Below are 27,641 nucleotides of genomic sequence, written 5' to 3' on the forward strand. Positions count from 1 at the left end.
GATAACGGAGAATTGTACACCCGGAAGTAAGTATTCCTCTTACTGTCTATTGATTTTACAGTGATATCTGCGCTACTCATCGACTAAAAAACACCAGATTATCCTTGTTAATTACACAACATTGATTGGTTTAAATTGTGTGCAATGTTTTTGTATTTTTCCCCTTCGATTCGGAGAAACAAATATTTTTTCGGAGTAAAGGATGGCAGAATACACTACACTACCCACAATCCCCAGCTATCGTTTAGACTACACCAGGCATCCTCAAACTACGGACTCCGGTCCGGATCCGGACCGAACCACCACTGTCTCCGGACTCTGAGCAAATTATACTTTTCATATGTATTATCTCTCTGTATTATATGTGAGACATCGCCACAACGCATTCGCAACGAGTCAAAATTATCCGCTATGTCCACTGCAAACAGCGCTCTGCATGTCTGACTGTTCCACTGTGTTCCACCTGTGTGTGTCAACGCTTTGGTCCAATCACATTCAGCATCCAGTCAGCGTTTTTTCCCCCCAAACAATCTGCGAATCAGAGGCACAGTAGGGCGGGTCTTCGCGGAATGCGGGTGGGAAAAATGTGTGTGTCTCTTTCAACCTGTCTAAGTCAGAGCGAGAATTTAAAATAAATAAATTCAGAGCGAGAGTTAACAGCTCATCTAGTTCCATCTGTACTGTAGCTAGTAGCCTAGTTTCACCTACCGGGGTGGCAACTGACACCCCAGCTGCCACCCCAGTTGGCAGCTTTGTTTTGAAAGAAAAGTTGTGGCTCATCGGACATTTATGAGAGAAAGTCTCTAATGTCCGAGTGCAAGTGAATGCAGCACAAGATGCACGTCATGTAACCCCTCCCCCGGTCCTGGCGCGAGCGTGGACATACGATTGGCGGCGATTTCATTTTGAACTGGACGGCGCAAAACGAGAAGCATTCGGACCCAAGCACTGAAGGAATGAGGTATTTGCGGTCTACAATGACAGAGAAGAGACTGTCAGTTTGGCTGTACTCAGCATTGAATCAAAACGCACTAAAGCTGTTGATCTTAATACGTTTGTGAGGCGTTTTGCTGAACAAAATGGTAATCGCCGCATTCAGCTGTAATAGACATGTCAACTTGATGCTCTGCTCACGGATGAGCATACACAACTATTAAGATGATGACCTTACGTGTGTAAATATATTTTTTTCTTTGAGGGGGTCTGCCCCCAAAAAACTGTTTTAAGTCCTGAGAAAGTCAAATAAGACGGTGTGTAAAACTACACTGCCCAGCCAAAAAAAAGTAACCACTTTGATTGAACTAGGCCAGTAGGTAAGGACTTTCCACTGGATAATAACTGAAGTATAAAATAATGCATGACTGAAGTGATGGAGACCATGTTGAAGGCAAACAAAAAGAGGAAATAACAGGTAAAATCAAGCAAATCCCCCTCTCAGATTCCACAGCAACCAGAAGAACATAAATACTGGCTGGTGATTTGATTCATCAGCTTTGTGATGGAATAAAAAATGCACAGTGCATTTCCTTAGCTGTGGGTGAGTCCACTGACACCACTGACAATGCTCAGTTGCTGGTGTTTGTGAGTTTTTATGATGAGGCAAAGGGGGAGTTTGTTGAAGATGTGTTGGGCCTGACGAACCTCAGTGGACACACAAGGGGGAATACATTTATAAAGCAATAATGGGAATGCTGAATGAAAGAGGGTGCAGCTGCCTTTATTCATAAGGCAAGGCAAGGCAAGGCAAGGCAAGTTTATTTATATAGCACTTTTCAACACAAGGCAATTCAAAGTGCTTTACAAAAAATGAAAGAGATTAAGAAAATGGCATTTAAAATCAGTCATTAAAAAGAAAAGCTAATAAAATAAACATTAAAAGAAAAAATACATGGATAAAAGTTACAGTGCTGTCAATTAAACATTAAAAGAAAAAAGTACATGGATAAAAGTTACAGTGCAGTCTAAGATATGAATAGTTCAATTAAAAGCAGCGACAAAAAGAAAAAAAACTGTGCAGCTCTTACACTGCGACTCTGAGGGGTCAAGCACAGACACAATAACAATGAAAACTGCTGCATACAGATTATTTTTGTTTTTGCAACCTCGTGTTAAGAATCTTGTTGTAATAGTTTAAAAGTTTGAATGACCGTGATAAACGGACCTTTGTCTTATTGAAACATTTATTTTGGACCTTTAAGATTTGTATTTGAGTACCCCTGGACTACACCATGTGCTCTGTTTGACAAACCCCGTGATAGTCCTCAAGCTCTGTGATTGGAGAGTGTGCTCCGAGGGTTACGCCGATTCTCGAACAGCACTTGAAATGGGATGGAACCATGCACGGCAGACTGTCCAAAACTGGATTTGAACGGGTCCACCGCGTCCCCCCCACCCCCACCCCATCCCCAGAACTACACATGCTGGCTATTCTGTTTCGCAACATGTTCTCTATCTATGGCACGTCTCTACTGGGAGTTGTAGTTTTAAAAGACGTTTTCGTATTTCCCATAATAAGAAGTTGCCAGTATTAAACTGTGTACATCCCTGGAGGTTTAGGGGATAGGAAACACTCAATTTTAAAACATATAATTAATAAATGGGTGAACATTGCTTGTGCCCATAATGGGCAGCATTAATATATATACACACATGCCAGCTAAGGTCAGAAGAGCTTTATTTAACAGCTGGTCTTATGTTTGTGACCCCTGTTGTTAATTGATAACATTAGATTAATTGATAAGCCTGAAACATGCACTTGTCAAGGTTCAGAGGCAAATTTCGCAAATATGGCAGTAGCCATCGATCAGCTTAAAATAAGATATACTTTATTGATCCCAAGTTGGAACATTTGGCCGGAGATGAAATATCTACATACATCTTATAAGAGTATAATACATTATGTATAATATCAGTTAAAATAAGTGCTTCAACATAGTTAACATTGCTGGAGGTATGCACAAATATTGATAGATGTCTTGTAATGCACTATTGAGGAACCTGCGACCCAAGTTTTTCATTCACTGCAGAACTACACCATAGTTGTGTAGGCCTATATGATATGTCAATAAACCTTAGAAAATCTTGAAAGGGATGTGCAAAATAGTCATTATATACAGTCTTTAATTAACTATTAGTAGAGAATAACGAGTAATGAATATACTTTATAGGGATCCTATTAATATCTAATAATACAAATAATGAAATTCAATAACATGCTTTAACCACTAGGTGTCCCTTTATATCAGCTGTGCACCTTTATGGTGTAAATACAGCCTATCTACCAATTGGATCAAATATAAAAGTCAGCCGAATTAGTGTTGATACTGCAAGGAGACGTATTGTGTGAAAATAAATGTAAGATGTTGTTTAATGGCTGATATATTTATGATCCACGTCACGTTTTCAGTTCCTCTTGTTTGTCTAGAAGTCTTCTCATCAGGGCTCTATAAATACAAAACTACGGCAGATATGTAATATTTAATGCAGCCGAACCGTGTATTACAATGCCGTTATGTGATGACTTTCAAAGAGAAAAGCAAGCACACTCGGAATAAAGTATTATTTTATTTTTAAAAAAGTTTTCGGTCTGTTTCCGGTATTTGTTAATGACGATGTGCTGTGAGATGTGAGACTGAAATTGCACAGGGGAAAATAACGTAGGCTATCTTTAGATGCGGATTTTGTTAAACTAATATGTTTGCGCTGTGGACCAACACTATACATTGACGGGGAAGGGGGTAGCAATAAAGATAACACCATTAAACAGTTACACAACATAACAGAAATAATATCGATAGCAACCACCTTGGTAACAATGAAAACGTCGCGATTTCCTGAAGTAATCTTCGTAATAACTAGCAAACTAAAGATCATGGACATCCACTGCACACATAATCTGAAATAACAACTCATATTTCTCGCATCAAATGACATCAAAACGCTTTTTAATGGCCAAACTAACTTTAAAATTGGCATTTTCCACCGAGAATAAAACGAAGTTCGGCCATGTTTTCTTTTTCTGCAGGGAGAAATTTGAAGATCACGTGACATAGACGCCAGCCATTGGAATGAATGGTGAAAAAAAACGGGGTTTGTCAAACAGAGCACATGGTGTAGTCCAAATGATAGCTGGGGATTCTGGGTAGTGTAGTGTCTTCTGCCATCCTTTACTCCGAAAAAATATTTGTTTCTCCGAATCGAAGGGGAAAAATACAAAAGCATTGCACACAATTTAAACCAATCAATGTTGGGTAATTATCAAGGATAATCTGGTGTTTTTTAGTCAATGAGTAGTGCAGATATCACTGTAAAATCAATCGACAGTAAGAGGAATACTTACTTCCGGGTGTACAATTCTCCGTTATCCAATGGGAATGGACGCTCACATTGCCTTTAAGGGCAGCCGACACAAACGAATGCCCTGCTTCCATGAGCGTCAAATCCCGCCGCAGATGGGAATACATTGCAATCAGTTGAAAGCTATTTGCGTCCCTTTATGACGCTGAAGGAGCCTAGGAGCGTCACAACTGGACGCCACGGACACTGACCAAACGTCGCTCCTGGACGCTTAGGGAGTGAGAGTGTGTTGGCTGGCCGGTACTAGGCTATATGGAAACGCCACCAAAAACCGGCCTGGCCGCTTGAGGACGGTTAAGGACGCTTAAACGGGGCTACCCGCTGCAGTGGAAAGGCGCCATAACATGCCTTGACCAGATATGGTTACTTAAAATGTCAGGATAATAACACTGAACTAGTTTAGCCAATTAATAAAAACATTGAACAAACTCTTTGCTCTGTGTCACATGATAGCAGTGTTTCCTATATAACACTAGACACTGGTGACTAGGCACTTTGGCAGTTTTAAGGCCTGGCGACGTAGGCGAAGATTCATAGGCTTAACCTCTTAATTGATGCATGTATACACTTTTCTTGTGGAGGAGCATGCATCCCACAGGGTCCAAGGGCCACCCACCATAGTCACACAAAAACCAGTGGGGAAACACTGGGAAAGGAAAATGATGTGCTGCTATGGCAACATGTGCTAGAGAAAGAGAGGGCGAAAACAGATGCGGTGTTAAGACCACAGAGTAAGTTTTCTTTACTCTCCTACAATTGTCACAACAGTATACCTGAAATAAATCAAAGAGTATCTGCCATGATTACAAGCAATGAGAATAAAATTCCATAAAAATAGTTTAGCCATGAAACTGAAACTCATAAAGACCCAGAGATCCACATAGGACATTTCCGTTTTTGTATATTTTTGTGTTTTGCCTTATAAATCAGCACAACCTCAGCTAATGATATGTGTCACTCATTAGAGACTTATATACACTATAATAGGGGATATTTGCCCATGAATAAAAAACGGAGCTTGAATTTTTACTTATTTCATTAAAAATAACTGCTAACCATAACATTGAAAGAAACATTCAACACAGACATTTGCACACATTTATTATCATTGTATCACAACGTATTATGTTCATCAGTTATGCCCATTCTTTTGGGCAGTGTCCATGGGCGTTTTTTTGCCAGGAATTGTCATTTTTTGTCCTGCCAATGTTGAAGACTACACATGATATATATCATGTCCACAATCACACATGGCATGCTGAGCAGATTCGTCTGAATTTTCATCGACATCGTCACATTGAAAAATCAGCTCCAAAGCCTTAGCTGTAGTAAACTTCCTTGCCATACCTCAGTCTACTTTTAAGACACTAAAAGAACGTATTCCAACTTTTATTTTGTATTTGCGCGTGGAATTATACCGGCTCTCATTTCAGTCAAGCCCCCAGGAAGTGCGCTTGGAAGTGAAAATATTAGTTGTGTCCAAACGGCGGTACTACAATTTCCAAAATACTTTTTCCCATTGACTAACATTGGGAAAGAGACGTCTGTAAATCAACGTAAGATCTAAGGATTGCCCCGCATACATCCGGCTGCATGAAGTTTCGCGACTATTCCAGTCGGGGCTACGGGCTACCCGTCCCCCAGGAGCTGTGGCCGGCTACGCGGAAAACTTCGACGGACAGGTTGGTGTCGGCTTGGTCGGTGATGGCAGTGTTTCCGCTCCCTCTCCCAGCTAATCTGTCCTGATTTCTGTCTTGTTTACTATTTGGCTTTAACTTTTTTGGTGACGGCAGCGTTTCCGCTCCCTCTCCCAGGAGTTGCCCTTGCTGTGCCATTTTGTACTTCTACAGGGTTGCCAACTTTGGGTACCTGGCTGGAGTGAGATTTTGATATCATGGGTTTAATTACACATATGCGCACTAAATTACTGCTATCGTGTCAGTAGCGGGACCTTAGCATATATATAGGATATATATACAATATTGTAGCGACCCTGTATAAGATGCTGAGGGTGTCACTCAGGCATCCCCCGTCTCTCTGCCAATCATAGAGCTGCACAGTGATGCTGGTTGAGGTGCGGGCCTGTGGTTGGGGGAGCAGACGGGGGAGGGCGGGAAGTTGTGACATAGACACTGTTATATATATGGGTATGTGTAGAAGTTAGTGTTAGTGTGAGTGGAGTGTGAGGTTGAACCCACAAGCTGTTCCTGAATCTGTGATCATCTGTAAAGAAGAAGAGTTATTAAAGCCTAATAACTAGCAGCCTGTTTCCGACTCCCTTTGTGATCGTTACAATACAAATACACAATATTGGACACAGACTATAAAGTTTCATTCACTAATGAAAATCAAACACATGTTTGTTTCCACTGTTTTGTCGTGATAAGCAATTCATTGACTTATCGTACGATAAATAAAAATGAACTCAATAAATTGCCATTTACATGAGGATGTACCATCCACTCGTGCACAGTACATGTGCAAATGGAAGCTCTTCTCCCACTGGTGTTTGGGTAAGGCCGAGAATCCGGAGCATTGCTCTGTGGTCACCATTTTAGAGTTTCTGCAGTCCCTTCTGGATAGTGGTCGTTCTCACTCCACTTTGAAGGTCTATATGGCTGCTATCTCTACCCGACATGTGGGAGTCGACGGCGCCACAGTGGGGCGCCACAGGTTGGTGTCCCTCTTCCTGAGCGGGACAAAAGTCCAAAACCATGACACCCCCAAGGGGCTCCAGAGGCCGGGGGGGGCGAGGCCCTGAAGCCCCGGGGCCGGTCGTCGGCTGCTTTTCCCTGACACCTCGTCGTGTGGACGACATTTCCCACCTTCATGCTAGGCAAGATGGTGCCTTACATTTAGTTCCTCCGGCTCCTGGGCATACTGAGGCAGTGGGCAGTGTCCCCCTAGCACCCCGAGGGCTCCGGCTTGGGACCTACCCCTAGTGCTGGATGCCCTGTCATCTCCTCCCTTCGAGCCCCTGGCCCAGGTGGGGCTTAAGTGGCTGTCCTTGAAGGCAGCATTTCTGCTTGCCATAACCTCAGGGAAACGGGTTGGAGAGCTACATGCCCTCTCCGTGAGCGATACATGCCTGAGGTGGAACTCCGATGGCTCGGGTGTTGCCCTCTGGCCGAATCTGCCCAAGGTGCTTCCACTAGCCCACTCCAAATCGGCCTATCCAGCTGGCGCGCTTTAACGTCCCACGCAAGAACGGCACGCCTGAGTTGCTGTGCCCTGTGCGTGCCCTATGGGCGTATATTGAGGCTACGGCCCGTATACGACAGTCAGAGCAGCTCTTAATTTGCCATGGCGGCACGAGAAAGGGTTGTGCTCTCTCCAAGCAGCGGCTGTCCTACTGGGTTGTGGATACCATCTCACATGCCTATGGGGCCAGTGCCCGCCCCCCGCCATCAGGGGTGAGATGCCACTCTACAAGGAGCATCTCAACGTCTTGGGCTGCCCTGAGAGGGGTGCCACCTTGAGACCATCTGCGCCGCGGTGTTGTGGGTATCGTCTGGCACATTCTCCAGGTTCTACCGGGTCAATGTCGCCACTCCCCATCCTTTGGGCGTGGTCCTGTTGCCGAGCTCCGCTGCTTCCAGCTAGGTAAGCAAGTGTTTGGATTCTTCATGTCATGGTTGGTATAAGTCATCCAGTGCTAAAAGCACCGCCTCTGGCGGTCAATAGGGACAAAATAGAATGATAGTTACGGCTGTAACTACGGTTCTATGAGTCCCGGAGGACCGCCAGAATATCCTGTCACTCGGAATTCTTGTGTGCTTGCGAGAAGATTCTGGGAACCGATCCGCTAATGACGCCGACCTATGTAGCCGGTGTCACATGAGTCACATGTGACTTGTTATTAGGTACTCGAACTGCGCATGCGTGCGATGGATATATCCAGTGCTAAAGCATTGCCTCTGGCGGTCATCCGGGACTCATAGAACCGTAGTTACAGCCGTAACTATGGATTTATTTTCTGTCTCCATTCATTCTACTGAGCCGAGAGTGGGAGCTCCGGGGGCGGGGCTTAAGGGGCGCATGCTCTGTGAGCGCACATACGGGTTCTTCTGCTCTGACAGCCAGGCATGATGGGTAATCTGTGATGTTTCGCTCTCTCAAAAGTTGGGCCATTTTGTCCTCATGCGCCAATGAGCAGCTCTCATAGGAAAGAACGAGAGCCCGCCTCCCACGCTGTATCCAGTTCTTATTATACATCCATGGTTTCAGTACACATAACAACGGAACTGACAGGCAACCCTCTGAATCAGACTCTGATTGGCTTTGACTGCATCCACTCAGAGTGTCCGATTCAGAAACGCGACTCTTACACTCTTTACGTCATAAACAAAGATGGTGGATGAGAATACATCTATAAAACAAACAGAAAAGTTTAAGAGGAAAAGAGGAAAAACACAAACTTCTCAGCTGAAACAGCTGAGAAGTTATGACGCTTTGAACACAACGTGATATTTGGGATCGTATACAGCCCCGTGGGTCTCAGAGGGTTAAATCCTTCCTTAGATTGCACATCATAGCACAGAGACAGCTCTGGTTAAAGTCACAAATGACATTCTAATAGCCTCTGACAAGGGACGTGTCTCTATTCTTGTTTTGCTCGATCTCAGTGCTGCATTTGATACTATCGACCATGATATCTTATTGCAAAGACTAGAGCACTTAGTTGGCATACAGGGAACTGCTTTAGACTGGTTTAGGTCCTATCTATCTGAACGCTCTCAGTTGTACGTGTCAATGATGAATCTTCCACGCAAACCAAAGTTAGCCATGGAGTGCCACAGGGCTCAGTGCTCGGACCTATTTTGTTCACATTATATATGCTTCCGTTAGGCAATATTATAAGGAATCATTCTGTAAACTTTCATTGTTATGCGGATGATACTCAACTATATTTATCAATCAAGCCTGATGAAATTAATCATCTAAATAAAATTCAAGACTGCCTTAAGGACTTAAAAACGTGGATGACCTTAAACTTTTTGATGTTAAACACGACCAAAACTGAAGTTATTGTACTTGGCCCGAAGAATCTACGAAACAAATTATCTAAGGATATACTAACTATGGATGGCATTAATTTGGCCTCCAGTGAGACTGTAAGGAATCTTGGTGTTATATTTGATCAGGATTTATCCTTTAACGCCCACATAAAATCAATTTCAAGGACCGCCTACTTCCATCTACGTAACATTGCAAAAATCAGGCATATCTTGCCTCAAAACGATGCAGAGAAACTAGTCCATGCATTTGTTACTTCAAGGCTGGATTATTGTAACTCTTTATTATCAGGGTGTACCAAGAAGTCAGTCAAGTCGCTTCAGCTGATTCAAAATGCTGCGGCTCGTGTACTAACCAGAGTTAGGAAAAGGGACCACATTACTCCTGTTCTGGCTGCCTTACACTGGCTCCCTATAGAACACAGGATAGAATTTAAAATTCTTCTTCTCGCCTACAAAGCCCTTAATGGGCAGGCGCCATCTTACCTTAAAGAACTCATTATACCCTACTGTCCTACTAGGGCATTGCGTTCCAAGAATGCAGGGTTGTTGGTTGTTCCTAGAGTCTCTAAAAGTACAATGGGAGCCAGAGCCTTTTCTTATCAAGCTCCACATTTGTGGAATCAGCTTCCAGTTTGTGTTCGGGCGGCAGACACCCTATCCGTTTTTAAGAGTGCGCTTAAGACCTTCCTTTTTGATAAAGCTTATAGTTAGGGCTGATTAGATCCAGCCCCTAGTTTTGCTGATATAGGCTTAGTTTGTCGGGGGACATCTTACTTCTTCCTTCTCTCTGTCTATACCTGTGTACTCTCATGTTCCGATTAACCCAGCTTCCCCAAATGTCTTTCTTTTTGGTGTCTATATACGCCGGGATCCGGAGTCATGGATGATCCTGCGCTCCTCTGTCCTGGATCGCGAGCCCTGGATCTTGAGTCGTGGCTGTGGTCCTGGATCATAGGTCCTGGATGGATATCCTCGTGGATTCATCTTCCTATTATACACACATGCATTTCCAAACATTTGGACTACCTATGTTGCAAATGTATTATCTTTTCAATTTACACACGGCATCTATTGCACGTCTGTCCGTCCTGGGAGAGGGATCCCTCCTCTGTTGCTCTCCCTGAGGTTTCTCCCATTTTTCCCTTTAAACTGTGGGTTTTCTCCGGAAGTTTTTCCTTGTACGATGTGAGGGTCTAAGGACAGAGGGTGTCGTATTGTCATACTGATATTTTGTACAAACTGTAAAGTCCACTGAGACAAATGTAACATTTGTGATATTGGGCTATATAAATAAACATTGATTGATTGATTGATTGATTGCACAGTTGTCCAGAAAATAGCACGGGAATAAGGATGTCTTTGGGTCAGTGTTCATGAGGGGAACATGTCTTCTAAGGAAGTCTGTGAGAAGGATTAGGAAGTGAGAGTCTAGGCAGTGTGTTTAATTCTGCAGTCCTTAGACATATTTCTGATTCAGACAGGTAATGTCTCAAGTCGTACTGTGTCGGTTACGATAATGTAGGTGTAATTAGGAATGCACGATATTGTTTTTTTGAAACCGATACCGATAACTTCCTGCTTCTCAAGACCGATACCGATAACTGATAATAATATAATATATATTAAATGTACCTGTAGTTTTTGCACACCTGGTGGTAAAAAAAAGACTAGTAGTGAGCAAATGACATGAGCATTACTACTATGAACAAAACAAAGCCAAGAACAGTTTTGACTCCTCAAAGTGACCATATTTATTTTCCCAAATAAAGTTCTTGCCTTTTTCAAAAGCCTCGTCGATAGGTAAAAGCCCCGGTGCCTTTGCAGCTGGCTTTGGATTCACCGCTAGTTTAGCAGCGCAGGCGTCTTCGTACGCTTTTAACACACCATCGTAGCGATGGCGATGTTTCAGGTGACTAATCAGGTTTGAAGTATTATACCTCGTTGCCTTTTTCCCTCCTCGTGGAACTTCTGCATTGCATTTGTTAATACAAATAGCAAGCGAACTATCTAACTCTGAAACTTTGAAATAGTCCCATACTACCGACGACATGTTTGTTTACTGTCCTGGCTCCACGACCACACACCATTTACGTCACAGCCAGGCATGAGTTAGGGAGCGCTGGATTTTTGCAAAACTCCCCTCTTCCTAAACCACTAATACCACAGTACTGGCAAAACGGGAGGAGCCGAGTGAAAAACAAGCGCCCCTCATCCCAATCCACCTACACCGCAGTATTTTTTTTACCCAAAAAATATATTGTATATTATCGGGGCTATTAATACTTATATCGGGTTTATCGGGATGACATCATAATTCCTAATATCGGACCGATAATTATCGGGCCGATAATTATCGTGCACCACTAATTAAAAATATATACAAGCAACAGCTAAAACCATGGGAATTAAAACACTGACTACGGCACAAGAAGTCATTCTGAATGAATCAAAAACAGCCTTACATTTTTACAGTATTTTCTCATGGAGCCTTGAAAATATCGTATGCGTTTTATCGTTCTTAAAAACCAAAGATGCCCATTGTGACCCAAGTAGGTCTTTAAGAAAAAACGACAAAGAGATCTCCATCGTCTGGCATTCACTGCCACCTGTTGCTCTGGCAACATAATCATTCTGTGAATGGTTGGAAAATGTCATTAGCAAATAAACACTACAGCGCTTCCCTCAGACAAAAGGAGCTTATGAGTAAGATTTGTTAGACACTAGACCAGCGTTTCTCAAAGTGTGGGGGCAGAGATGTGATAGGTGGGTCACGAAATACAAAATAAAAAAATAATTTTTATTTAAAAAAAATAAAATTCTTATTTTTTTTTTCACACTGGTGGAATATCAAAACAACGGCTCGCCCGGGGTGCAAAACGCATCAATGAAAGCGACCCTCTACCACACAAAACAACACCTGTAAATAACCCAATTTGTGTTCTTTGAAATTGAAAAGGATATTGCATTGTGTTTGTTACTTTCGTTGCAGTTGTATGTACGCACAATAAGGGGCACACTCTGGACTTAATTATCTCAAAGGGTCTGAATATCTCTAAGGTTGTGGTGACTGATGTTGCACTCTCTGACCATTCCTGTGTTTTCTTTGAGAGCTCTATTTCTGTTCACAAAAATGTTCAAAAAAAGGTAACCACAAAGCGATATTTAACTGAAAACACTAGGGAAATGTTTACTCAGAATTTTTCTTCCACACTTGCCCCTGCTAACATCTCAGTAAATGAGCTAGTAGATCATTTTAATTCAAAAATAAAAAATGTTATAGATGCCATTGCTCCAACTAAGGTAAAGGAAGTGTCTGGCAAGAAAATATCTCCATGGAGAAAGGCCATGAGCGTGAAAACAGAAAAAAGAGAATGTCGAAAAGCTGAACGCAGGTGGCGAAAAACAAATCTCCAGGTTCACATTGAAATCTATAAAGAGAGACTTGGCCTTTATAATTTGGAATTGAAAAACGCAATCGTTCTTCTCTGACATCATTACCAAAAACAAAAACAACGCACGTGCCTTGTTTGCTACCGTCGACAGACTAACTAACCCCCCAGTGTCAGTAACCTCTGAATTTCTATCCACCAGGGCGTGCAATGATTTTGCCTCCTTCTTCACTGACAAAATTCAGAAAATCAGACAAGCAGTCAGTGCCTCTGCATCAGGAACAGCAAATGTGTTGTCTCTGTGTCCACTTAACATCAATTCAAACACCATGACACAATTCCATCAGATTAATGATAAAAACCTAGAGGACATTATACAACTTCTGAAATCCTCCTCCTGCTGCCTTGATATTATTCCAACAGGATTTATTTAAGATGTTTTTCCTTGCATGGCCTCAGATCTACTTCATATAGTAAACAAATCTCTTCACTCAGGTATTTTTCCACAGGCCCTGAAAACTGCAGTCATTAAACCGCTCTTAAAAAAGAATAATCTAGATGCTTCAGTAATGAACAATTACAGGCCCATATCAAACCTCCCATTTCTAGGTAAAATCATTGAAAAAGTTGTTTTTCAACAGTTGAGTAATTTCTTGCATTTAAATAACTGTTTCGATGTGTTCCAGTCAGGCTTTCGTCCAAACCACAGCACTGAGACTGCTCTTGTAAAGGTCTTTAATGACATCCACTTAAACACAGACAGTGGCAGAACTTCAGTGTTAGTATTATTAGATCTCAGTGCTGCGTTTGACACTGTTGACCACAGCATATTACTAGACCGACTGGAAAACTGGGTGGGACTTTCGGAAACAGTTCTAAATTGGTTTGAATCCTACTTAAAGGACAGAAACAACTTTGTTTCTATAGGTAAATACACATCTGAGTTGACAAATATGACATGTGGGGTTCCTCAAGGCTCCATCTTGGGGCCTCTTCTCTTTAACATCTACATGCTACCACTGGCTCAGATAATGAAAAACAACAAAATAAGTTACCATAGCTATGCAGATGACACACACATTTACGTAACAATTTCGCCAGGAGACTATGCTCCAATTCAAACACTGAGTAAAGGTTGGAGACCCCTGTTATAGAACGATACATTTGACAATTTTAAGCTTGGCCTACCATTTTATTGGAGCGATGAGGAACAGGTGGGGCTTGAAAAGGCCCACCTGTTCAAAGTGGGGAATGAGAGAAAAAGTTTGAGAACCACTGCACTAGACTATTACTAAATCACACTCCCATTTTAATACCTGACTTTGGGAGGTATGATTCACTTCAACTTTCATTTACATTTGAGCCAGTAAAAGTAGAGTTTAGGCTTTATGTCATCTTAGTTAAGATGAACATCTGTCAAGAAGAAATAAATATGTAATACAAGAAGAGACACTATTGTTGTCAAAAGTTTGTTAAATTTGTCACTGTAACTTTAAATCTCAAGGATGATTTAAATTATGCATCTGGCAATCTGACACTTTTGGCATTTAATCTAGTTTTATCCAGCTCAATGCAAAAGCCATTGCTGGTTTCAAACAAAGTATTCACAGTGGTACAGCAAGCAGTAATTACAATTTATTTTATGCATGAGTGAGTTGGAAACTGTTATGAGATGATGGAAACGCTCATATACAGAAAAGAATACATGATTAAATTAAACTTTAAGCAGCTCCACGGATAGAGATGCTAAGTGCTACAAGTGTGAGTCCGATATACACCGATTTTGTTGAATATCTATTTAACTCCACAAGTTTGAGGAAAATGTCACTGTGGGTGAGGAGACGCCAGGTGTCTATGGCAACCCTGTTTATGGATCAAAGCCACACCTGTGGCAGCCGAACGCCGGTGTGTGCCAATGATTGTCTGACAGATGCAGCCTTTCCTTCCACCTGAACACACTACATCAGCCCTGAAGGTAGCTGTCAGGCATTCCTGCCATCTGATTAGTTTGTCATGGTAGCGGCATGCCATGAGGAGAGAGAGAGAGAAAGAGAGAGAGAGAGAGAGAGAGAGAGAGAGAGAGGAATTTGTCTGTCTCTCTACTGTACCTCCGTCTGTCTTTCCCTATGTCACTAGCTCTCTGTGTCACAATAGCTCTCTCTCACTTTATAATCGCATGATATGTCTCTGATTCACTGTTACTTTAACTGTTCCTGTCTTGCAGGATTACCATAGTGTTGCTTTGCCTTTTTTCTATCCCTTTGTTTGCCTCCACAATCCTCTACTTGTTGCTACACTGCTCTTAACCTTTCTGTGCCTCCTGGGAAAGAAGAAGAAAGGGGGAACAAATAAAGACAAAAAGGGGTAGAGCCCTGAAGTGTTCTGATTGATCTTAACTAGTAAGCAACAATTAAAGCAAACCACTTGCCTTTAGTCTATTGTAAGAAACAGAGGAAATACGGAGTAATGCACAGAAGTGTAGACAAAAAGATAATTATTGCTCTACTGTTTTGCTGTCTGCATTGTGGTTCTGGTATATTGGTCTGAATATGTGAATATAAGCAGGGCTGCACATAACTGGTGCGCAGGTGCGCACCTCCGTCAAAAAAAGAGCACCGTGTCATTTGAAAAAAGGCGCATTTGCGTACCAACCATAGACTGTATATATAAAGGTACCAACATTGAGAGAGAGAGAGAGAGAGAGAGAGAGAGAGAGAGAGAGAGAGAGAGAGAGAGAGAGAGAGAGAGAGAGAGAGAGAGAGAGAGAGAGAGAGAGAGAGATATATAGATATATATAGATATATATAGATAGATAGTTGCATATGAACCCATGTTATTAACTCAGGGTCGGCCCGTAGCACTGGCGTAATAGATGTTCGCCTAGGGCACCAGATCTGTGGAGGCGCTGCGCTGACAGCTCTGGGAGGGAAAAAACATTTTTGACCGTTGGGGCTCATCCTAATTTTCGGCCTTGATGTAACAATATTCACAATTAAGTAAATGTAACACCCTTTTCACCCCGGTTACACGTTTCATTTGCCCTGTATGATGGGCGCTGTAAGTGATGAAAATGGGGGATGTATAAATAAATGTTAAGGTAAAATAAGATATGAATGAACAACATAAATAAAATAAGCTACATTCATTTGTTATTGGCTATGGTAGGTTATTGGTTATGTTCACATACTTATTTGATTACATCCACTTGTCTAAGATCACAACAGAGACTTTTGACCCAAACCCAGCTGTTGACTTGTGGATGCAAGCAGCTAATCGCAGACTCAACCAGAGAGAAAGTAGTAGGCCTACATCATCAGCTACCATGTCTGACAGAGAGGAAGACAGTGAGGAGAACAGTCAGGAGGGAAGTGATGACAGCTTGTAGGATTACTGGTCGTGCTAATGTTGTCTTGTGTTCACCTCTGCATGTGTGTTCTGTGTTCACCTCTGCATGTGTGTTCAGTGCCGTGTGTCTGGCAAATAAAGTCAAGACCCCTCAAAAGTTACAGTTTATTTCATTTTAAGGATGAGCACCAAGCAACATCTCCAGGTGCTCCTTTGAGAACCAGGGCAAAAAAGTTATGTGCACCTCTGAATATAAGGATTGATTTGATTGAAGTTATCCAGGCTGGAAGTGAGAAAGCAAATCAGATCAATAGTGAAGCATTAGTTAGCCATTTATTCTGCATTGCTTCAGCAAAAAACCTCAATCTGCCTTCAGGAATTAGGAAAGGGATTTTAAACTAATAAAAGAGTTATAATGATTCACAAAGTTACTTTACGAGTCATAATGTTTTGCTTGTGACTGAAGATAGATATGATATCAAAATGGCTTACAAGTCACATTATTTGTTAATTATTTCATCTACATTATGCATCCCGTCACCACAAAAAATAAAGTGTTCTTCTTTAGTATCAGATAAGACCGCAGGATGTAGTCTTGTTAGATGTACCAAGAGTAAGGACTGTCTTAGGTAAGACAGCTTTTATGTGCGCAGCTCCACTTGCTTGGAACAGCCTACAGTCCAAATTGAAATTGAGCCATTTTATTTCTCTGAATGTTTTTAAGGCACGTCTGCACGAGATGCTTTCTGACACTATGGGTGTTTGTAAGTGTTGGTGAATATGTAAATATGATGTCCTCTATTGTTTGTTTTTATGTTGTTTTTATGTTTCATGTGGAACTAAATTGATGCAGGTCTCCCTTGTAAAAGAGATCCATGATCTCAAGGGACCTATCTGTCTAAATAAAGGTTTGAAATGAAATTAAATGAAGACTATATCCAGGTGCATAATTTTTCTGCACTGCATTCTGTGTTAAAACTGAAATTGTAAACCTCACTACTTGGCGCTAGTGGCACCACTTGTTCGATGAGTGGGACTGTTCAGCATCCAGGATTTAATCACATTGCATAACCAGACGATGCCGGTCAAGAGTCACATTTTTATGTTTTACCGCCTTAAACATCCCAAGTTCTATCGCAAGTGATTCAGATGGTTGAGAATGGTAAAGTGTGTAAGGTAAATGTCAGGCTTAGTCGAGGTAACCATATGATTCATGCATGTAATGTAACTTATACAAGACACACTCAATAGTCAAATTAAAAGGTTGCATTTACATTTAAGACAATGTGACAAAACTAGTAAGGAAACAATGGAACCCAACACATGCAATAATTATATGCTAAACCCTATTTGAAGTTAAAATCACGGAGGGTGCAAAAACAAAAAAACTATTAAAATTTTAGAAGGTATGAGAGTTAACAGTCATGTATCAAACTGACTGTCACTTAGCAAACAATGTCAGGTGCGTGGTTAGAGCGGTTACATCTCAGTTTAGCTAAGAGACTTTATAAAGGATTTGCTGCGGCAAAAAAACATTGCTCTAAAGCCAAAAAAAACAAATGTAACAAATCAAAAACCAAGCCTGTATGAACATGCTTTTCAATATGCACTTGTCATTGTAATTGTATAATGACAAAAGCAAAATGATCACCTTAATCAAGTCATTGTGTGCAGGGCAGCACTGGAATCAAAGACTTCAATACAATACTGTTACTCACATCACAGCATTTCATTTCAGCAGTATAATGAGCTTCAACCAGCCATTCTCAGGCACGAGGGATTGTGCGTAATGTAAGTGCAGCACTGACAGAGGTATGGGGGAAAAAACTTCACAGAGCAAAGAGAATACACAGATCAATGGGGAGACATACTAATCAGGTCTATCACGAGGATGTCGTTTCTTTTTCATGTTAAAAATGTATTGACACTTTTGTCTTGTTCCCTTCTGAATTTCTCCCTTAATTAATTAAAAGCGTTAATAAATTAAAGGCCTCTTTAATCTCTATCAAGTTTTCTATTTATAGTTACCCTAGGGTAAAATGATTGCCTGTCATTGTGTTCACCTTCCTATTTATTCCAGCTGACGATACACCCGAGCGAACAACACATCAACATACATACATACATAGAAGGAATGGAAAAACATGGAAAACACTGTTCAAAATACGGAAATGTTGCAGAAAGAGAAAGTGGAAAAGTTTTACAAAAAGGTAAGAAAACACAAGATAAAGCAGCCTTTTCCCCCCTTCATCTCAGTCATTCTTGGTTTGGAGAGAATTAATTGTGTAAGTGCAGGCATTCTGCTCGCGTCTATTCAGGGCCCTAGAGGCACAGCAAAGACTGTCATGGAATAATAATTTTCTGGCGCCACACAACATAGTGCCACATTGTTAGGAAATCCACCACTTGGAAAAAACAAAAGTGTGACTGAAGCACAAAAGACAACGTTGCTATTTAGAGGTTTGGGTCGGATCAGGAAAAACCCATCAGAATGTTTAGCCATTTGCTTTTGTTTCCTAACAAGAATTAGTTGTGCTTTTCCTCCTCTCTGAATGGCAGGATTAGTTACATGGGATTTTGAAAAGTCTCAGCAAAATATCATCAGTGGTTTCTTGTTTTGCAGATTGTTAACCCTTTATTTGACACAGCAAACCAACAATGGCCCTAAAACGCTAATAGACTAGACCAGTGGTTCCCAAACGGTGTGCCGCGGCACACTGGTGTGCCGTGAGGCAAGTCCGGGTGTGCCGTGGGATTTTGTGACAACCATACGTTATTATTGCAATATACAACTACACAAAAATAATTATTTTTTAATGTACTATATCAGTACTTTGTAGGTTTATATGTACGTAATCTGCGCGACTTGCGCGTCCACATCTCCAGTGCAGTGCTGCATAAACATGGCTGAGTCAGCGATAACTTTCGAGGGGTGGAGGTATGCCCATTACTTTGAGTTCGTCCGAAGAATAGACAGGAATGTGACGGTGAGGTGCAAACTGTGTCCAGGCCAGAAGCTGTTATCCACTGCTGTAAACACCACGTCAAACCTCAACAAAAACCTGCAAAGAACACATGCTAAGGTGAAGCTACCGCACACGCTATTTGTTGTTTGTTTATATCACGTAGTCTGTTCTTCTTCTCTGTCTTCCGGTTGTTGCCTGTTTTGAAGGACAAATACACACTACCGCCGCCTGCTGGTAAGGAAAGTTATTGCCACTCACGGATGCGCAAGTTCGTACGTGCTCGGCGAGTAAAGTAACGAGTTACTTTATGTAGATAGTAACGAAGTAGTGTAATATATTACATTTGTTTAGTAACGACCCCATCTCTGGAGTTGGCGTTCTCTACTCTGATTTACATGAAGAACAACAGGAGGCCACGGCTCTCTGTTGAACAGGACTTGCGAGTGGCCCTCTCCTCAGTGCCACCAAGGATTAACAAATTCTGCGCGCCCCGACAGGCACATGTATCTCACTAATTTGTAAATCGGCAAAATATTTACAATAGCACATGTTTCAATGCTGATTGCTGAAATGTTAATGTTGTGACCTGTCTGGTTTAAATGAGTGTGTTGCTGCTTTGATGAAGCCTAATTTGATAAAGTTTCAAATTAATTTCTGAAATATTTCGTTAATAAATATTTCATGAGTAATATAGTTGTCTTCGTCACATTGTATTTGGCATTAGTACATAATTATGCACATGTACAGATATTTTACATGATATGAGTGATAACACGTGTTATAAGGGCTATTTTGCACAATAGGTGTGCCTTGAGATTTTTACTTGTCCTTTGGTGTGCCTTGGGCACAAAAAGTTTGGGAACCACTGGACTAGACTACTACACTTGTTGTCTACTTTATTATAAATACCTGTGCATTCTAATTAAATCCAATACAAACGATAGTGTATAATGAAGTCTACTCTTTAGGCAGTGAAGTTGGTTGGTGGTGGTCTTGTACTGGACTGCTTTGTGTTTCTGATATTCTGAAGGGGGGGTGGGGGTATCTATAATGTGCAAAACACTGCAATATTTGATGTGCCAATATTGTATCAACAGAAAGACACACAATTTATCTTTATTTTAAAAACTATTAGGGCAGAGCTATTCCTGGTGAAACTGTAGTAAATCCATTACCAAAAATCATCAAAAATCAGAAACGTAACACTTAAGTACATGAAATGGGTTTGCTTGATATCACTTGCCCTAACCGTTGATCATATTATTGTACGCAATGAAAGCAATAACAATAAAGGAACATTTGTGTTCTCTTTTGCATATTTGATCTGTTAATGAATTATGAAAGTCAAGCTTTTTGGGAATAATTTCTTTTTCAGTCTACTATATGGTGCTTATGGTGTTTTCTTCTGGTTGGGTCAAATGCTGAGTCAGCAGAACTGGCAGGTGTTTTCCTCAAAACAATGGAAGGAAAAAGGTAATAGATCACATTATATGTTAATGCAATACTAAGCAGATGACAAAATGTTGAAGATCTCAATATGATATGATAACTTAAGAATCATGATAGGTATAGCTTGGCTTCTGGTGATTCCAACCCCCAATATTCTGTACCCCTGTAGTAGTTCAATTCAAGACCACCTATAACCAAATGTGGACCTTGATTATGACCATGACGTGTTGAAGCCTAATAAACCTTTAATATTGGATTTCATGTGTTTCAGTTGCCTTGGTATAGAACAAACTTTGTATAGCCTAGTTATCTCAGGGTTTTATATAGATAATATTAAGCCTAAAGATGTGTATTTATTTAATGACTACAGTCTGATTATAACACATTGGTAGATTAGCATCCTGCACATAAGATTCACACATTATCATCAAGACTCTGCACAGACAACTCCCTTATATGATTTCAGCCTCTACCTACCACAGCGCTAACAAAAGTAAATAAAACCTCAGTGTACCAGAAGACGAAAGTTTAAAAAGGCATACTTAATGTGTCTACAACCTAATTTTGGCCAGAATCGTTATCATACTGCAAACTACTGACAGCATTATGGGGACAAAACAGTTAAGGTAAACAGTTGTGCTTTTTACCTTGAAAGAAATGGAGAGCATGTTATCTCTACAGGTGCAGGCAGTACATGGAACCACCATTTTCTTGTGTCCACTAAGTACTGTCATTCAACATAGGCCTAATTATGTAATTGAAAATGATTCCATGTAATTGTAATTGTGTGTTACACATGATTAGTCGTAATACTAACAATGGAAGGCAGTTAATTGCACTGATTACCAGCTTGAGTCTCTTAAGTTTCATATTATGGTATATCAAAAAATATTACAATCAGAAATACAGGGGAAAACATAACCCAGCCCTACTGTGTTACATTCCATCTAAGTAATTCAAGATCTTTTTCAACATTACAACAAGATCTTGAACATTTCTAAATGAATTATTCTCTGATATTTTTGTGTAAAGACATTTCAATAATATAAGTGTTGTATATAATAAATATAATAGAGTTTGAGTGAGCAGCTTTGTCTTTAGCCTTCAGCCTTGAGCTTAATGCTTCACGAGCTTTGATAATGGGTCAGTTTTGCAGTGTATAATGGTTGGGTGAATAACTGTTGCAGGTGCTTGCTGCATTTAGGTGAAAACCAAACCTGCATCACTCAAGGCAAGCAATGCCCTTCTCCCATGGGACGGATTGTGTCATAAGAGAGATTAATAAGAAATAACACCAATAATTAAACTGACCCTGTACAATGAGACAACCTTCGGAACAGTCACCTATATTGTCAAAATATCTTGCACATGAATTAAAGTAATTATAAATAAACAGGCCGAACAAGGGACAACTTGTTCCAAATCAAGTTAGATTTTTCATGCATCATTGGTTCGTGTTTCTTGCCCTTCCAAACTTCCTTCCATCCATATACCAGCACGACACTAATGTCTTAGGATAAGCCAGTAATATATTTGTTTAAATCACAGGACCAGTTGTTTGTTATAATCTAGTTTGTGTTTTAGGATAAATGTTTGGTAATTGCGATAAACAACAAGATAAGATAAGCCTTATCTGAGAGATGCCATTGGATGAGTAAGCATGTCAGCAGACCTTAATCAAAGCGCCTGCCAAAACCCAATATAGACAAAAAACGGACAAACTCATGCTACATGCAGTTCTGATAGAACTACTGCCCAGAACAACATGATCAAATGGAAAAGTAAATAACCCTAAACTTAATTAAAGTAACTCATCTGAGATAAGTATGGGAACAAAACGCTCATGTACAAATGACAGTATGACCAACCTGTTTTATAAAAGGGCAACAAATGCATCCTGAATAGCATAATGGGTTCTTTTAACACAACTAATACGGCCATTTGAAGAAGAATTTTTTTTTATGTATCTATAAGCATCTCCACTGTGATTTTGTCAGATCCGGAAAGGCACAGGTGAACCTATTATACTAATTAATTATGGCTCTGTTAAATAACGTGAATCCATTACATCGTGACAGTAAGCAGTCGTTTGAAAAAATAACATTAGCTACACTTTTACTTTTTGGCTAGCTTATACCTAGCAGCATTAAACACATTTTAGAGTGGACTAATTTAACAAATCCCCTCACTTATAGCAATTTACCTCACGTTTACAGACGCAGCGGGACTGCTTATCTTTCTGCCATGTTGCTCCTCGTGTCCATAGTTCAATTTACGCTAGCAATACGAAAACTTGACTATCATAGTTGAGCAAAGCCGTTTGCTAGCTAGAGCTGGACACTTTCTTACAGTACCTACTGAGCAATTGTTCTAATAATGTTAATTAAAAAAAGACACAAAAGCGAACAGATCCCTCTTCACGCGTCTTCTACACTGTGACATACTGTAGAATCTACAGTATGTCACAGGTGTTTTGCTCTCGGTCTAATCACCAGATTGCGTTTATGTGTTAGTGGGAGTGTGGAATATGTTGGCTGCATTCAGGAATAATCGAAAACTGAGAAGATTCGTTCAATTGAGAGGATGTCTCTCCTTTGACCACTGCTGTTTCACGGATTAAAGAGGATCTTTAACATTTCATTAACGTTTGACAGTGTTTCTGATCTTTAAAATCATTATTTGCACTGATTTAAAAATCTGGCTCTGTGAAAACTCTTAATACAGGCTACATAACAGCCATAAATGTATATCAGCATATGAAGCAACGTCAACAGAATGTGTTATCGATTATAACAAATTTTTGAGCATCCGTTGAGGGGCAATGCATATTTTGAGTTTTGGCTTGATGTAAGGTAGTTGTTCCACTTGTAAGGAGATAAAGCTAATACCATACGTAATCATTCTTCCAAAGAACAATATGCAAAGTCATAGGCAGAATATATGCGGCAAAACTATGTGAGATCATAAGCCTTGAAAGCAGCATTATGCAACAAAAGTATCCAAAGTGATTCATTTGCTAAAGTTTCAATGATTCAGCTCTTCAATTATTCACCCCCTCCGTACATCGTCCGCTGTATAAGCATGTGATTGTATGCACCTCTCTACAGATTATGAGTTACATAAATGAGGCAGGAGCTCTCCTTGTGGCACTGTCTTTTAGATTGGTTCAGAGAAAAATGCTGGACCCCACACTCACCTGTGACAGTGCATGCTTGTCTATACACTATACCAGGGGTCTTCAACAAAAATTCAACGAGGTCCAGTTAGAGAAAATCTCCCCATGCAAAGGTCCGGAACATCAAAATGCCTAACTTGCTTTATGAATTAGTGTGATATATATATTGAAGTGACCTGTAGCTTTATCAACGTCTGCATGTAATCGACAACAACTGACTGCCAATCAAATAAAGAAAGTACAATTCAAAAACAACAATATTTATTGTCAATTAACATTACTTAAATACTGTGGATATGTGTAATGTTCCTCTCGGGCTGCATTTACAAATAAAATAGAGAAAATAAATAAAATAGCTTTTGAAAATATGTGCATCTTAAAAGTGCTTAATTTTAGATAAATAAAATAAAGTGTAGCAGCAGCTTGAGTGTCCCTTTTTCTTTGTTAACCGTTTCACATCATGACTTAACAGTTTCAGATGATTATAGAACAATATCAGTCTTTACACATCATAACAATTGAACAGTTTTAAAGTTTCTCTTTCTTTCCCTCTTATATTGCAGTCCCTCTCTCACTTTTTTAAAATTCAGTGTGAGAATTGAGCTCGAGCTTGTCCTGCCAGGAGTTTGTAAATCTGGGCTGAAATGGTGTCAGGGCCATTCTCATACACACATGCAGGTGCTCATTGGTTACAGTGATGCAAACACAGGTATGGTGAAAAAAGAGAGAACTATTCGAAGCAGAAAAAAAACTGCGTAATATACCATCTGACAAAGGCCTGTGCTATAATGCTTCAATTAACTGCTATTCTTTATAATATACTCAGAGATCAATAGGAGACAGAGATGTTAAGTTATAAATCAAGGGTTTTTATTATTATTTACAGCAGGGGTGGGGAACCTTTTTCCTTTCAATTTTTACAACATCCTCCGAGGGTCGTACAAATGATTGAACTCAACCTTTGCTTAAAAAAACTAAAATCACAGCCCATTCATTTCGCCTTTCTTTCATGCTGTGCAAAGAAAAAGCAACCAATCCAGATATCTCACCATGACTCACGTATGCATGCATGTGCACGGTTGTGGCATGACCACCAAACCAGAAAGATATGGACACAAGATGTGTGCAAATGTATTTAGTATCCTATCCATGTGAACATGATTTAAGTGGGGGGGGGCCTTACCTCCTCTAGGGGGGTCCGGGGGCATGCTCCCCCGGGAAGATTATTTTAAATATTGAAGTTAAAAGCATCAATCTGGTGCACTTTGAGAGCAACAAGAAGAGATCTATGGATACATCTCCCAACACCCATATGAAACAGAACTGTAAGCATATTTTTCTTTTTGGATATTTTACAAATCACTCCCCTTTTAAACTATATTCTTGTTATTTTTAACAACTTTTTTGTTACTGTCATATAGTATTTTATACCTGTTTTTCATTTAGTCTCATTAATAACTATAATGATCATATCAAGGTGTACCTTAACCTCCCTGAGCTGAGGTTATTTGAGCCTCTCAGGAGATAGCTCTCTTCCACCTGGTTGTAGAAAAGCTCTTTAAATTCGTTAGCATAGCTAGCTAACCAGATGCTAATAACAACAGATCGCCACTGGGCTTACAACTAAAGACACAGCCACGCAAACACTGCGGCATGTGTACGGCTCCTTATGGGTATTGCAATATTTTAAGGGCTTGAGCGGCGTTCCGGTGCTCAGCACTCCTTTCAGACGAGACATATAACACGTGAAGACACGTTACGCTCGTGTTGTGTTCAAGGAACCTGTCCTTGGCCAGGAAAAACAGGTACTCACTTTCTTCTTCTTTTTTAAGTGAGAAGTTGTCCGTCAGTCGGACTGACGGACGGACTCCCTCCCCCCCACCCCCAAAACGAAAACTCTTCGGTTCTCCACGAATTACGCAAGTCACCCAAATCAGCGTTAAAAAAGCGGGAGGCGCCGAAAAATCCCCTATTAATGTATTGATTATAGCTCCGGGTCCGTATAGGTCGGCGTCTGGGTCCGAATCCGGACCGCGGTCCGTCTGTTGCCGACCCCTGCACTATACTATTTCCTTAAAGAAAAAAAGCTTTTGACAGGTTTAAGAGCTGGCATGTGTATCAGCTCAGACGAGAGATAATCTTCTCATAGTAGTACACAGAACATCTATTATCTATAAAGAGGGGGTTTATCTCGAGCAATTTGGTTTGATAAGACAAAACCTTTTTGGCATTTATCTTTGAAATCCAAACACTTTAAAGGGTGTTTCATTTGGGGAAATAGAGAAAAAAACATCCGAAGATATGGCAGTTAATGATTATTTCTGAATCACATGTTCTTCTTATGGCCAAACAACTCAATATTTATATATTAAAGGATTTTTCCCACAAGGGTGGTCAATAATTGATGTCTTACAGCCTGCACAGTTGCACCCATTTTTAATGTTTGAGAGTTTGATTGAGGTCATGTTGGTGATTTAAGTATGTTTAATAAGAAACATTATCATTTATTAATCTAAATATGCACTTCATACAAACGCCACATGCACTGGCTATTATGAGCAGCATCTTATCTGCATCAGTAAAGATATCCTATACATCAGTTCATTAGGAGGAGCGAAAAAAAATGACATCTCACCAAATTGTGTATTTATTAAATTAGATCATTAAACAGTATGCAGCCACAGAGGGAATTGACCGTCCTGTATAATCAAACACAGTGAGAGCCACATTTCCTGTTAGAGAAAAAAAGGAGGCCATTGAAATATATAAAAGAACCATGGAAGAATCTTTATAGACCAGTTGAATGCAGAAAGCACAGTTAACAGTTGTTTGTCAGTTCACTGATCAATGTTACCAAAAAAAGTCTTAGTGTTTTGATTTTATTATTTTTCTTAATCTGTATCTCCTCCAGTTAAGCAGTGGGAGGTGTGTGGTGTAGTGGGTTGCACTGTCGGATCAGGGGTCACAGGTTCAAACCCCACTGCAGTCAGCATGTTGTTGTGTCCCTGAGACGCTTCACCCCAAATTGCTCCTGTGGGGATTGCCCACAGTATTGAGTATGTAAGTCGCTTTGGATAAAAGCATCTAACAAGTGACATGTAGTGTAATGTGCAGCTACTGAGCTGACCTGTGGATAACTAAAGCCAACTTAGCTAGCTCATTCAGAAATTAATGATGGCAGGCTTAAAACTTTCCGGTTAATGGGTTGCTTTGAATATAAACACAGGGCTGTTTAAATTGTGTTTCACATAGGACATGGTCTGGACTTTGTGTACTGTACTTTTTGTTTGAACAGAATCAAACAAAAAATCATTTTTCTATTGCTGCTCATAATATACATTTTAATGATATGTATATTATGTTTAAGTTAGTGTGCAAGAACTCCTGTGATCATTTTATACCAAAACAAAAAATGGTGTAAATGTAAAATCTAATCTGAGTTTCTGAAGTTCAGAAGGGCATTTGATTTCTGCACAAACCATGTCAGAAACTGTCCACAGTTGGACTACACTCCACACACAATACTGCTGACGTGCCTGACAATAATGAGCAGTCTTTATCATGGGTACATTTCATATGAAACTTTCAGCAGAGATGCCACTAAACGCAGCCTTCAAGGTGCGTGCCTTCAGGGCCTCTTCCTTACCTTGTCCTGAAGTTAGCCGGGTGTGGATGCCCGTCATACAAAGATAAAAAGTCATATTCCTCCTCCACAGCGAAAGATTGAAAAACTATATGAATCCTGCTCCGCTCCTCAGCAACAATCACCCAGGTACAGTTTGCTCCATTTGGATATCCATATGGAAAGCCGGGGCTTTCTATCGTCCCATTCCTCCCTTTTAAAGTGCCTCCACAAGTATGAATAAAACCTGGGGGGAAGGGGAAAGAAACAAATGCAGTCATTATCAAATGCCAAGTAATGATAAAATGCATGCTTTTCAAC

General features: G+C 40.4%; 1 protein-coding gene across 3 annotated transcripts in view; it reads right to left on the reverse strand.

Annotated features, from left to right (window-relative positions):
* The window catches only part of LOC117537447 (CUB and sushi domain-containing protein 3-like), a 268,893-nt gene that overhangs the window by 219,385 nt on the left and 21,867 nt on the right, over positions 1-27,641 (reverse strand). For all 3 annotated transcript variants that reach the window (XM_034202669.1, XM_034202670.1, XM_034202668.1), the window contains exon 2: positions 27,345-27,567. In XM_034202669.1, coding sequence (XP_034058560.1) covers positions 27,345-27,567 — 223 coding nt within the window. The remainder of the gene's footprint in view (positions 1-27,344; positions 27,568-27,641) is intronic.

This window comes from Gymnodraco acuticeps, unplaced genomic scaffold (assembly GCF_902827175.1).
Source record: "Gymnodraco acuticeps unplaced genomic scaffold, fGymAcu1.1, whole genome shotgun sequence".
In the NCBI taxonomy this organism is placed as follows: domain Eukaryota; kingdom Metazoa; phylum Chordata; class Actinopteri; order Perciformes; family Bathydraconidae; genus Gymnodraco; species Gymnodraco acuticeps.